Source organism: Salvelinus namaycush, chromosome 16 (genome assembly GCF_016432855.1).
Source record: "Salvelinus namaycush isolate Seneca chromosome 16, SaNama_1.0, whole genome shotgun sequence".
Classification (NCBI taxonomy): Eukaryota; Metazoa; Chordata; class Actinopteri; order Salmoniformes; family Salmonidae; genus Salvelinus; species Salvelinus namaycush.
Genome location: NC_052322.1, coordinates 25,820,806 through 25,834,152, shown reverse-complemented (window position 1 = coordinate 25,834,152; position 13,347 = coordinate 25,820,806). Strand labels below are relative to the sequence as shown.

Genomic DNA, 13,347 nt, shown 5'->3' with positions numbered 1-13,347 from the left:
GTTGATACCCCTTTAAATGGAAGAGGGGCAGGCAATGAAACAGGGATAAAAATAAAGGTCCAGCTTTGAATTTGAGGGGGCTAGAATTTAAAGCCCCATTAATCTTGAGCCGAAGTAACTCCTTGGAAATCTGGTATAAATGTGACGACAAATTCCAACAACCGGCTTCAAAAAGTAAATTGCTATGGTATGACAGTGAAAATATGCAAGAATAAGTAGGTTCTATAATTTAAGCAGTTTCATTGGTTATTTGAGAGCATTGCGATCTGACACAACAGACTGTGCAGTTTGACATGCTTGGTGGTTTCAGGAAGAAATGCTACAGGGAATTTTTGGAGACTGCTGGTGTATTTTCTCACTGCCCACCTCTGTGTATGGGTAATGCCCCCCCCCCCCCCCCTCCGTGAGATCCAGTTAGAACTGGATATTTCTAGCCACTGCTGGCTCCTTGCCCACTACCACAGGCCAGACTCCATAAGCAGCACTTATGGGAGTGTCTGAGGGAAGGAGGAGGAGCAGAGGCAAACAAATAGCAGAGGGAAGGCTGGAAAATTGAGAAGGGCATGAGAATAGTGGGGTGTACTACTAAAGGGATGCACGGCTTATGAAATGTCTATTGCAAGTGTGAACATATCTATTGGTCATGTTTACCACTGTGGGACAGTACACTGTGATATAAAATGTTTTTTTAGCATAGTTTAGCAAAGCAAAATAAATTACCATCTCACAAGAGATTGAAATGGAATGGTAGAACTGTACAATGAAAATACGAAAGTAATTGTTTTATTACATTTGAGGATTGCGGCTCATATTTATTTTCTAAAACATTTCCTTTTTTTTGCTCCCTTTCTGTTACTTCTGTTATAAAATATATTATTCCATCTAACAACACAAGCAGTGTAATTTCAAAATTGCTCTCTATTTGCTCTACAAAAGCCAGTGTCTTTCCGTTTTGTCATCTACCTGTGAGTCATTTGTTTTCTAAAATTGGAATCTATGCACTTGTGATCTTTTGTAGTTCTCAGCTGCTCTCAAACCTTGGTTGTTAGTCATGGTGATATGATTCAAATCCATATGGGCACGATCTGCTGAATGCACTCATGGATAACTCATATATTCACCAACACGGGGAACAGATGTACAGAATATTCTGCTTCAACATATAAATAGAAATAAACAATCTCAACAGATTTGATTCCATTTGTATGAATTGTGAGAACAGTGCCACTCAAAGACAGGTAATGGTATTACATATTCCTTTATGCTAGGGTAACCTTCATTATTTCCAACTTCATATAGAAGTTTGTTCAACATGATTGTTGTTGAGTGTACTGGGTGATTCTCACAACTGGCACTTGCCAAAAAATGTTTTACCAAAAAAATTGATTCTACACCATAATTCCTCTTGGATCAATAAGATTAGCATCTGTAGTTATCTTTCATAATTGTTATGTTTATTGATCAGATATTATGCATTTAACCACAATTTCCACAACTATCAATACAAACACTCTCATTACCACAACAGTTGTCGAAGTCCAAAAAAGTGGGAAACAAAGATCTCAGATAAAGAATTGTAGACCTCCACAAGTCTGGTTCATCCTTGGGAGCAATTTCCCAACGACTGAAGGTACCACGTTCATCTGTACAAACAATAGTACGCAAGTATAAACACCATAGGACCACACAGCCGTCATACCGCTCAGGAAGCAGACGCATTCTGCCTCCTAGAGATGAACGTACTTTGGTGCGAAAAGTGCAAATCGATTCCAGAACAACAGCAAAGGACCTTGTGAAGATGCTGGAGGAAACGGGTACAAAAGTATCTATATCCACAGTAAAACAAGTCCTATTTCAACATAACCTGAAAGGCCGCTCAGCAAGAAAGAAGCCACTGCCCCAAAACCGCCATAAAAAAGCCAGACTATGGTTTGCAACTGCACATGGGGACGAAGATCGTACTTTTTGGAGAAATGTCCTCTGGTCTGATGAAACAAAAATAGAACTGTTTGGCCATAATGACCATTGTTATGTTTGGAAGGAAAAAGGGGGAGGCTTGCAAGCCGAGGGAACACCATCCCAACCGTGAAGCATGGGGGTGGCAGCATCCTGTTGTAGGGGTGCTTTGCTACAGGAGGGACTGGTGCCCTTCACAAAATAGATGGCATCATGAGGTAGGAAAATTATGTGGATATATTGAAGCAACATCTCAAGACATCAGTCAGGAAGTTAAAGCTTGGTCGCAAATGGGTCTTCCAAATGGCCAATAACGCCAAGCATACTTCCAATGTTGTGGCAAAATGGCTTAAGGACAACAAAGTCAAGGTATTGGAGTGGCCATCACAAAGCCCTGACCTCAATCCTATAGAAAATTTGTGGGCAGAACTGAAAAAGTGTGTGTGAGCAAGGAGGCCTACAAACCTGACTCCGTTACACCAGCTCTGTCAGGAGGAATGGGCCAAAATTCACCCAACCTACTGTGGGAAGCTTGTGGGAGCTTACCCAAAACGTTTGACCCAAGTTAAACAATTTAAATGCAAAGCTACCAAATACTAATTGAGTGTATGCAAACTTCTGACCCACTGGGAATGTGATTAAATAAATAATTATCTTTAATATTATTCTGACATTTCACATTCTTAAAATAAGATGGTGATCCTAACTGACCTAAGACAGGGAATTTTTACTAGGATTAAATGTCAGGAATTGTGAAACTGAGTTTAAATATGTTGTATGTATGTAAACTTCCGACTTCAACTGTATGTATGCTATTTTTATGTACACATTTTTGATAAAGAACAAAAGGGACACTATCAGATTCATCCAAAATTCCTAAAGTATACATTTGACTTTTCGTGATATTAAATATTGTTTTATTACGGTAATGATGAGCAGTTTTCGGAAATTAGTGTTGCATTGTTTGCCATTGAAAAACTGTACATTTGTAAATCCCAAATGCTTTACAAAATACTAAAATCAATGATCTTAATGCAATTGTTTAAAATACTCTTTAGCATAATCATAAATACTGTAATTACGTGCATGTGTTTTCAAAAGTGGACAATTTTTTTTCAATAATAGTAATTTCTCCAAGGTCTTTACAGGTAATTGGTGTTAGGATGTGGTTGTGTTATTCTAAGGTATTTTAGATGCATTTCTAAATTGACATACCACCTTTTTACACACCACCACAGTCAGAGGCAGCCTATAGGGAGGAGGTCAGAGACCTGGCCGTGTGGTGCCAGGACAACAATTTCTCCTACGGGTTCAAGACAAAGGAGATGATTGTGGACTACAGGAAAAATGACCGCGGATTCTCTTCGACAGGGCTGCAGTGGAGCAGGTGGAGAGCTTCAAGTTCCTTGGTGTCCACATCACTTACAAACTAACATGGTCCGAGTACACCAAGACAGTCGTGAAGAGAGCACAACAAAACCTATTCCCCTTCAGGAGACTGAAAAGATTTGGCATGGGTCCTCAGATCCTCAAAAAGTTCTACAGCTGCACCATCGAGAGCATCCTGACTGGTTGCTTCACTGCCTGTTATGGCAACTGTTCGGCCTCCGACCGCAAGGCACTACAGAGGGTAGTGCGAACGGCCCAGTCCATCACTGGGGCCAAGCTTCCTGCCACCCAGGACCTCTATACCAGGCGGTGTCAGAGGAAGGCCCTAAAAATATTCCAAGACTCCAGTCAGACTGTTCTCTCTGCTACCGCACGGCAAGCGGTACCGGAGCGCCAAGTCTAGATCCAAGAGGCTTCTAAACAGCTTCTAACCCCAAGCCATAACATTCCTGAACACCTAATCAAATGACTACCCAGACTATTTGCATTGCCCCCTCCCCCTCTTTTTGTTTTACACTGCTTCTGCTCTCTGTTGTTATCATCTATGCATAGTCACTTCAATAACCCTACCTATATGTACATACTACCTCAACTAACCGGTGCCCACACACATTGACTTTGTACCAGTACCCCCCTGTATATGGTATTGCTATTGTTATTTAGCTGCTGCTCTTTAATTACTTTTATTTATTATTCTTATCTGTATTTTTTTTAACTGCATTGTTGGTTAGGGGATCGTAAGTAAGCATTTCACTGTAAAATTTACACCTGTTGTATTCGGCGCATGTGACTAATACAATTTTATTTGATGTTTTACAAAAAATATATATTCAATAGTTGTAACAGTGGTTTTATTGAACATTTTATAAAGTTACCCGAAAATTTAATTGGGCTCATTTCGGTAAAAAAATTACAATTTATGTAAAATAAAACACTGTGCCATAAACTAGGCATCTTAGTCTTCAGAATGATAGTTGATTGTTGCAGATGCATCAGTTTTCGAAACTCAATTTGTTACTGCCATTGTTAAAACTGGTTTCATGAGAATCACCCGTATATATCGGAATCATCGCCAATCCATTATATCGCATCTGTGAGCTATATCAATATCTTTGTGCATAGAGATGTCTTTTAAATGTAAATTTCAGACAAAAGCACACAATATCTGAGTCATCAGTTCTTTACAGTGATTTGCTCCTCTTATGACGGATGTATGAGGTTCTGTGCACACTAATCTATTTTTCATTAAGCCTCTGTGTTCCTCTTTGGCAGCAGTGATTCCAGCAGTTGTTCAAGTGATGGCTCCCCAGCACGTTCAGTTCAGTCTGCTGCCATCCCTGCACCTTTATCTCTGCCTTTATCTGCCCTTGACAAGGATGAGCCTCGAAAAAGCTTTGGTGTCAAGGTCCAGAATCTTCCTGTGCGTTCTACAGGTGAGGATTTGACCCCTTCAGCTGTGCAGTGGAGGGAAAAAGTACCCAAAGGTCATACTTAAAGTAAAGTTACCTTAATAGAAAATTACTAAAGTATAATTTAAGTCACCCAGTAAAATACTACTTCTCTAAAAGTATTTGGTTTTAAATATACATAAGTATCAAAAGTATAAATCATTTAAAATTCCTTATATTAAGGAAACCAGACGGCTTCATTTTCTTGTTTTAAAAATGTACGGATAGCCAGGGCCACACAGACGTAATTTATAAATGAAGCATTTGTGTTTAGTGAGTCTGCCAGATCAGAGGTAGTAGGGCTGACCAGGGATGTTTTCTTGATAAGTGCGTCAATTGGACCATTTTCCTGTTCTGCTAAGCATTCAAATTGTACCGGATACTTTTGTGTGTCAGGAAAAATGTATGGAGTAAAACGACATTATTTTCTTTAGGAATGTAAAAGTTGTCAAAAATATAAATAGTGAAGTACAAATACCCCCAAAAATGACATTTTTATTTCATATTTTATTTAACTAGGCAAGATACCACCCAAAAATGTAAAAGTACTTTAAAATATTTTTACTTTAGTAGTTTACACCACTGCTGCTGTGTTTATACCATACATTATCTACTCCACGCTACATTTGGGCAATACACCGTTAGGTTTTGGTATTAATATAATTTGTTGACTTAATTACATTGTTGATTTTTGTACTGCAGATAAGAATTAGTCACTCTGTATGCACCTGAAGGTATTAAGTCAACATTTATTTTAGCATTTGTTCCCTCCTCTGCTTTCAGATACAAGTCTAAAGGATGGCCTGTTCCATGAGTTCAAGAAGTATGGGAAGGTGACGTCTGTGCAAATCCATGGAGCTTTAGAAGAGCGCTATGGACTAGTGTTCTTTCGCCAGCAGGAGGACCAGGAAAAGGCCCTGGCTGCATCAAAGGGGAAGCTGTTTTTTGGCATGCAAATTGAGGTCATTGCCTGGAACGGCCCTGGTGCGTCCACAACTGGTATATAAAGGGGCTTGAGTTTTTCCTAACCATGTAACCTGACCAGGAAAATCTCTGGGTTCTATTAAGATTATGTAAAAAAATATAATATATACAGTGGGGAGAACAAGTATTTGATACACTGCCGATTTTGCAGGTTTTACTACTTACAAAGCATGTAGAGGTCTGTCATTTTTATCATAGGTACACTTCAACTGTGAGAGACGGAATCTAAAACAAAAATCCAGAAAATCACATTGTATGATTTTTAAGTAATTAATTTGCATTTTATTGCATGACATAAGTTTTTGATACATCAGAAAAGCAAAACTTAATATTTGGTACAGAAACCTTTGTTTGCAATTACAGAGATCATACGTTTCCTGTAGTTCTTGACCAGGTTTGCACACACTGCAGCAGGGATTTTGGCCCACTCCTCCATACAGACCTTCTCCAGATCCTTCAGGTTTCGGGGCTGTCGCTGGGCAATACGGACTTTCAGCTCCCTCCAAAGATTTTCTATTGGGTTCAGGTCTGGAGACTGGCTAGGCCACTCCAGGACCTTGAGATGCTTCTTACGGAGCCAGTCCTTAGTTGCCCTGGCTGTGTGTTTCGGGTCGTTGTCATGCTGGAAGACCCAGCCACGACCCATCTTCAATGCTCTTACTGAGGGAAGGAGGTTGTTGGCCAAGATCTCGCGATACATGGCCCCATCCATCCTCCCCTCAATACGGTGCAGTCGTCCTGTCCCCTCTGCAGAAAAGCATCCCCAAAGAATGATGTTTCCACCTCCATGCTTCACGGTTGGGATGGTGTTCTTGGGGTTGTACTCATCCTTCTTCTTCCTCCAAACACGGCGAGTGGAGTTTAGACCAAAAAGCTCTATTTTTGTCTCATCAGACCACATGACCTTCTCCCATTCCTCCTCTGGATCATCCAGCTGGTCATTGGCAAACTTCAGACGGGCCTGGACATGCACTGGCTTGAGCAGGGGGTCCTTGCGTGCGCTCCAGGATTTTAATCCATGACGGCGTAGTGTTACTAATGGTTTTCTTTGAGACTGTGGTCCCAGCTCTCTTCAGGTCATTGACCAGGTCCTGCCGTGTAGTTCTGGGCTGATCCCTCACCTTCCTCATGATTATTGATGCCCCACGAGGTGAGATCTTGCATGGAGCCCCAGACCGAGGCTGATTGACCGTCATCTTGAACTTCTTCCATTTTCTAATAATTGCGCCAACAGTTTTTGCCTTCTCACCAAGCTGCTTGCCTATTGTCCTGTAGCCCATCCCAGCCTTGTGCAGGTCTACAATTTTATCCCTGATGTCCTTACACAGCTCTCTGGTCTTGGCCATTGTGGAGAGGTTGGAGTCTGTTTGATTGAGTGTGTGGACAGGTGTCTTTTATACAGGTAACGAGTTCAAACAGGTACAGTTAATACAGGTAATGAGTGGAGAACAGGAGGGCTTCTTAAAGAAAAACTAACAGGTCTGTGAGATCCGGAATTCTTACTGGTTGGTAGGTGATCAAATACTTATGTCATGCAATAAAATGCAAATTAATTACTTAAAAATCATAGAATGTGATTTTCTGGATTTTTGATTCCGTCTCTCACAGTTGAAGTGTACCTATGATAAAAATTACAGACCTCTACATGCTTTGTAAGTAGGGAAACCTGCAAAATCGGCAGTGTATCAAATACTTGTTCTCCCCACTGTATATTTTAAAGATTTGTATAGGTTCATGAAAACATGCATTTCTCTTTTCAGAGACTGAAAGCGAGAATGAGTTCCGGCCTCTGGATGAGAGGATAGACGAGTTTCACCCCAAAGCCACACGGACTCTGTTTATTGGCAACCTGGAAAAGACCACCAGCTACCATGATCTGCTCAATATCTTTCAGCGCTTTGGGGAGATAGTGGTAAGTGAAATACATTATGAATCTGCATGCTGCAAATTAGATTTTATGAGGAACACGTTTCCTAATTCGACACTGCCTCTCTTAATGCAGTGTTGCCTTTCTTTCCATTCACATAGGATATTGACATCAAGAAAGTTAATGGTGCCCCTCAGTATGCCTTTCTACAGTACAGTGACATTACCAGTGTCTGTAAGGCCATAAAGCAGATGGATGGAGAGTACCTCGGCAACAATAGGCTAAAGGTGAGAAGAGCATAAAACTGGAATTTCACGAAACACATCTTTTGAATGTACAACTGAGATTTTTTGTTGTTGATGGTTGACTGGAGTGATGTCAACAGGATAATATTGTTGACATGTTAATTCTCCATCTTTCTACAGCTTGGATTTGGAAAAAGTATGCCCACAACTTGTGTTTGGTTGGATGGTTTAGCCTCCAACATCACAGAGCAGTATCTCACTCGTCATTTCTGTCGTTATGGACATGTTATCAAGGTAAGCCTGCTCCTTATTCCTGTTAAAGCCTTTCTCTTGTGACACATCCCCATGTCATTATATATATGTATATAGATATGCATGCATGCATAGTTGGAGTCATTAAAACTCGTTTCGCAACCACTCCACAAATTTCTTGTAAAAAAACTATAGTTTTGGCAAGTCTGTTAGGACATCTACTTTGTGCATGTCACAAGTAATTTTTCCAACAATTGTTTACAGACAGATTATTTCACTTATAATTCACTGTATCACAATTCCAGTGGGTCAGAAGTTTACATAAACTAAGTTGACTGTGCCTTTATACAGCTTGAAAAATTCCAGAAAATGATGTCATGGCTTTAGAAGCTTCTGATAGGCTAATTGACATCATTTGAGTCAATTGGAGGTGTACCTGTGGATGTATTTCAAGGCCTACCTTCAAACTCTGTGCCTCTTTGCTTGACATCATGGGAAAATCAAAAGAAATCGGCCAAGACCTCAGAAAATTTAATTGTAGACCTCAAGTCTGGTTCAGCAATTTCCAAACGCCTGAAGATACCACGTTCATCTGTACAAACAATAGTACGCAAGTATAAACACCATGGGACCACGCAGCTGTCATACCGCTCCGGAAGGAGACACGTTCTGTCTCCTAGAGATGAATGTACTTTGGTGCGAAAAGTGCAAATCAATCCCAGAACAACAGCAAAGGACCTTGTGAAGATGCTGGAGGAAACCGGTACCAAAGTTTCTATATCCACAGTAAAACAAGCCCTGTATCGACATAATCTAAAAGGCCGCTCAGCAAGGAAGAAGCCACTGCTCCAAAACCACAATTTAAAAAGCCAGGCTACGGTTTGCTGCACATGGGGACGAAGATCGTACTTTTTGGAGAAATGTCCTCTGGTCTGATGAAATAAAAATAGAACTGTTTGGCCATAATGACCATCGTTATGTTTGGAGGAAAAGGGGGAAGCTTGCAAGGTGAAGAAAACCATCCCAACCGTGAAGCATGGGGGTGGCAGCATCATGTTGTGGGGGTGCTTTGCTGCAGGAGAGACTGGTGCACTTCACAAAATAGATGGCATCATTAGGGAAAGAAATTGTGGACATATTGAAGCAACATCTCAAGACATCAGTCAGGAAGTTAAAGCTTGGTCGCAAATGGGTCTTCCAAATGGACAATGACCCCAGGCATACTTCCAAAGTTGTGGCAAAATGGCTTAAGGACAACAAAGTCAAGGTATTGGAATGGGCATCACAAAGCCCTAACCTCAATCCTATAGAAAATTTGTGGGCAGAACTGAAAAAGCGTATGCGAGCAAGGAGGCCTACAAACCTGACTCAGTTACACCAGCTCTGTCAGGAGGAATGGGCCAAAATTCACCTAACTTATTGTGGGAAACTTGTGGAAGGCTACCTAAAACGTTTGACCCAAGTTAAACAATTTAAAGGCAATGCTACCGAATACTAATTGAGTGTATGTAAACTTCTGACCCACTGGGAATGTGATGAAAGAAATTAAAGCTGAAATAAATCATTCTCTCTGCTGTTATTCTGACTTTTCACATTCTGAAAATAAAGTGGTGATCCTAACTGACCTAAAACAGGGAATTTTTACTAGGATTAAATGTCAGGAATTGTGAAACTGAGATTAAATGTGTTTGGCTAAGGTGTATAAACTTCCGACTTCAACTGTATGTACATACATACAGTGGCAAGAAAAAGTATGTGAACCATTTGGAATTATCTGGATTTCTACATAAATTGGTCATAAAATTAAATCTGATCTTCATCTAAGTCACAACAACGGACTGCTTAAACTAATAACACACAAATGATTGTATTTTTCTTGTCTTTATTGAACACATTCACAGTGTAGTTTGGAAAAAGTATGTTAACCCCTAGGCTGACTTCTCCAAAAGCTAATTGGAGTCAGCTAACCTGGAGTACAATCATTGAGACGAGAGTGGAGATGTTGGTTAGAGCTGCCCTGCCCTTTAAAAAACACTCACAACATTTGAGTTTGCTATTCACAAGAAGCATTGCTTAATGTGAACCATGCCTCGAGCAAAAGAGATCTCAGAAGACCCAAGATTAAGAATTGTTGACTTGCATAAAGCTGGAAAGGGTTTCAAAAGTATATCTAAAAGCCTTGATGTTCATCAGTCCACAATAAGACAAATTGTCTATAAATAGAGAAAGTTCAGCACTGTTGCTACTCTCCCTAGGAGTTGCCGTCCTGAAAAGATGACTGCAAGAGCACAGAGCGGAATGCTCAATGAAGTTAAGAAGAATCCTAGTGTGTCAGCCATAGACTTACAGACATTTCTGGAACATGTTAACATCTCTGACAAGTCTATGATATGTAAAACACTAAACAAGAATGGTGTTCATGGGAGGACACCACGGAAGAAACCACTGCTGTCCAAAAAAAACATTGCTGTACGTCTGAAGTTCGCAAAAGAGCATCTGGATGTTCCAAAATATTCTGTGTACAGATGAAACTACAGTTGAGTTGTTTGGAAGGAACACACATAACTATGTGTGGAGAAAAAAAAGGCACAACACACCAACATCAAAACCTCATCCCAAATGTAAAGTATAGTGGAGGGAGCATCATGGTTTGGAGCTGCTTTACTGCATCAGTGCCTGGACAGCTTGCTATCATCGCCCGTAAAATGTATTCCCAAGTTTATCTAGACATTTTGCAGGAGAATGTAGGGCTATCTGTCCGCCAATTGAAGCTCAACAGAAGTTGGGTAATGCAACAGGTCAACAACCCAAAACAGAAGTAAATCAACAACAGAATGGCTTCAACGGAAGAAGATACGCCTTCTGGAGTGGCCCAGTCAGAGTCCTGACCTCAACCCGATTGAGATGCTGTGGCATGACCTCGAGAGCGGTTCACACCAGACATCCCAAAAATATTGCTGAACTGAAACAGTTTTGTTAAGAGGAATGGTCCAAAATTCCTCCTGACCATTGTGCAGTTTTGATCCGTAACTACAGAAAATGTTTGGGGTTGAGGTTATTGCTGCCAAAGGAGGGTCAACCAGTTATTAAATCCAAGGGTTCACATACCTTTTCCACCCTGCACTGTGAATGTTTACACGGTGTGTTCAATAGACATGAAAATGTATAATTGTTTGTGTGTTATTAGTTTAAGCAGACTGTCTATTGTTGTGACTTAGATGAAGATCAGATAAAATTTGATGACCAATCTATGCAGAAGTCCAGGTATTTCCAAAGGGTTCACATACTTTTTCTTGCCACTGTACGTACATACATGCATACATGCATGCATACATACATACATACATACAAAAGTTTGGGGTCACTTAGAAATGTCCTTGTTTTTGAAAGAAAAGCACTTTTTTTGGTACATTTTTAAAATGACATCAAATTGATTAAAAAATAGTGTAGACATTGTTAATGTTGGAAATTACTATTGTAACTGGAAACGCTGATTTAAAAAATATATATATCCTTTTTTTTAAATGAAATATCTATATAGGCGTACAGAGGCCCATTATCAGCGACCATCACTCCTGTGTTCCAGTGGCACGTTGTGTTAGCTAATCCAAGTTTATAATTTTAAAAGGCTAATTGATCATTAGAAAACCCTTTTGCAATTATATTAGCACAGCTGAAAAGAAGCAAAAAAACTGGCCTTCTTTATACTAGTTGAGTGTCTGGATCATCAGCATTTGTCAGAAACAACAGTCTATTCTTGTTCTGAGAAATGAAGGCTATACCATGCGAGAAATTGCCAAGAAACTGAAGAACTCGTACAACGCTGTATACTACTCCCTTCACAGAACAGCGCAAACTGGCTCTAACCAGAATAGAAAGAGGAGTGGGAAGCCCCGGTGCACAACTGAGCAAGAGGACAAGTACATTAGTGTCTAGTTTGAGAAACAGATGCCTCACAACTCAACTGGCAGCTTCATTAAATAGTACCCGCAAAACACTAGTCTCACTTCCCTGACCAAGAACCCGATGGTCACTCTGACCGCGCTCCAGAGTTCCTCTGCAGAGATGGGAGAACCTTCCAGAAGGACAACCACTTCTGCAGCACTCCACCATTCAGGCCTTTTATGATAGAGTGGCCAGACGGAAGCCACTCCTCAATAAAAGGCACATGACAGCCCGCTTGGAGTTAGCCCAAAGAAACCTAAAGGACTGTCAGACCATGAGAAACACGATTCTCTGGTCTGATGAAACCAAGATTGAACTCTTTGGCCTGCATGCCAAGCATCACGTCTGAAAGAAACCTGGCACCATCCCTATGGTGAAGCGTGGTGGCAGCATCATGCTGCGGGGATGGTTTTCAGCGGCACGGACTGGGAGACTAGTCAAGATGAAGGGAAAGATTAACGGAGCGAAGTACAGAGATCCTTGATGAAAACCTGCTCAGACTGAGGCAAAGGTTCACCTTCCAACATGACAGTGACCCTAAGCACAGAGCCAAGACGACACAGGAATGGCTTCGGGACAAGTCTTAATGTCCTTGAGTGGCCTAGCCAGAGCCTGGACTTGAACCTGACCGGAAAATAGCTGTGTTGTGACGCTCCCCATCCAACCTGACAGAGCTTGAGAGGATCTGCAGAGAAGAATGGGAGAAACTCTCCAAATACAGGTGTGCTAAGCTTGTAGTGTACCCAAGAAGACTCTAGGCTGTAATCGCTACCAAAGGTGCTTCAAAAGTACTGAGTAAAGGGTCTGAATACTTACAGTAAATGTGTAATTTAAGTTTTTTTTTTTTATATATTTGCAAATAAATTCTAAAAGCCTGTTTTTCCCTTAGTAATTATGTGGTATTGTGTGTAGAGTGATTGGGGGGGGGGGACTATTTAATCCATTTTAGAACAAGGCTGTAATTTTAACAAAATGTGGGAAAATTCAAGGGGTCTAATACTTTCCGAATGCACTGTATATAAAGAAGATAATTTTGGTTTTACTAAATATGTTTCTTTCTTCTCTCCCCTCCCACCACAGGTTGTATTTGACAGACCCAAAGGAATGGCCCTTATACTGTATAATAACATAGAATATGCGCAGGCAGCTGTCAAGGAGACCAAGGGTTGGAAGATTGGTGGCAACAAAATTAAGGTAGCAAAAAAATGTCTTATGAAATAGAATCCCTGTTGGTTGGGGAAATAGGCCAGGTGATTGAAGA

General features: G+C 40.6%; 1 protein-coding gene across 1 annotated transcript in view; it reads left to right on the top strand.

Moving 5' to 3' along the window:
• Positions 1-13,347, top strand: part of spen (spen family transcriptional repressor) — a 46,146-nt gene that overhangs the window by 21,322 nt on the left and 11,477 nt on the right. The window contains exons 5-10 of the mRNA XM_039011501.1: positions 4,618-4,778; positions 5,577-5,777; positions 7,538-7,689; positions 7,806-7,931; positions 8,070-8,183; positions 13,167-13,280. Coding sequence (XP_038867429.1) covers positions 4,618-4,778; positions 5,577-5,777; positions 7,538-7,689; positions 7,806-7,931; positions 8,070-8,183; positions 13,167-13,280 — 868 coding nt within the window. The remainder of the gene's footprint in view (positions 1-4,617; positions 4,779-5,576; positions 5,778-7,537; positions 7,690-7,805; positions 7,932-8,069; positions 8,184-13,166; positions 13,281-13,347) is intronic.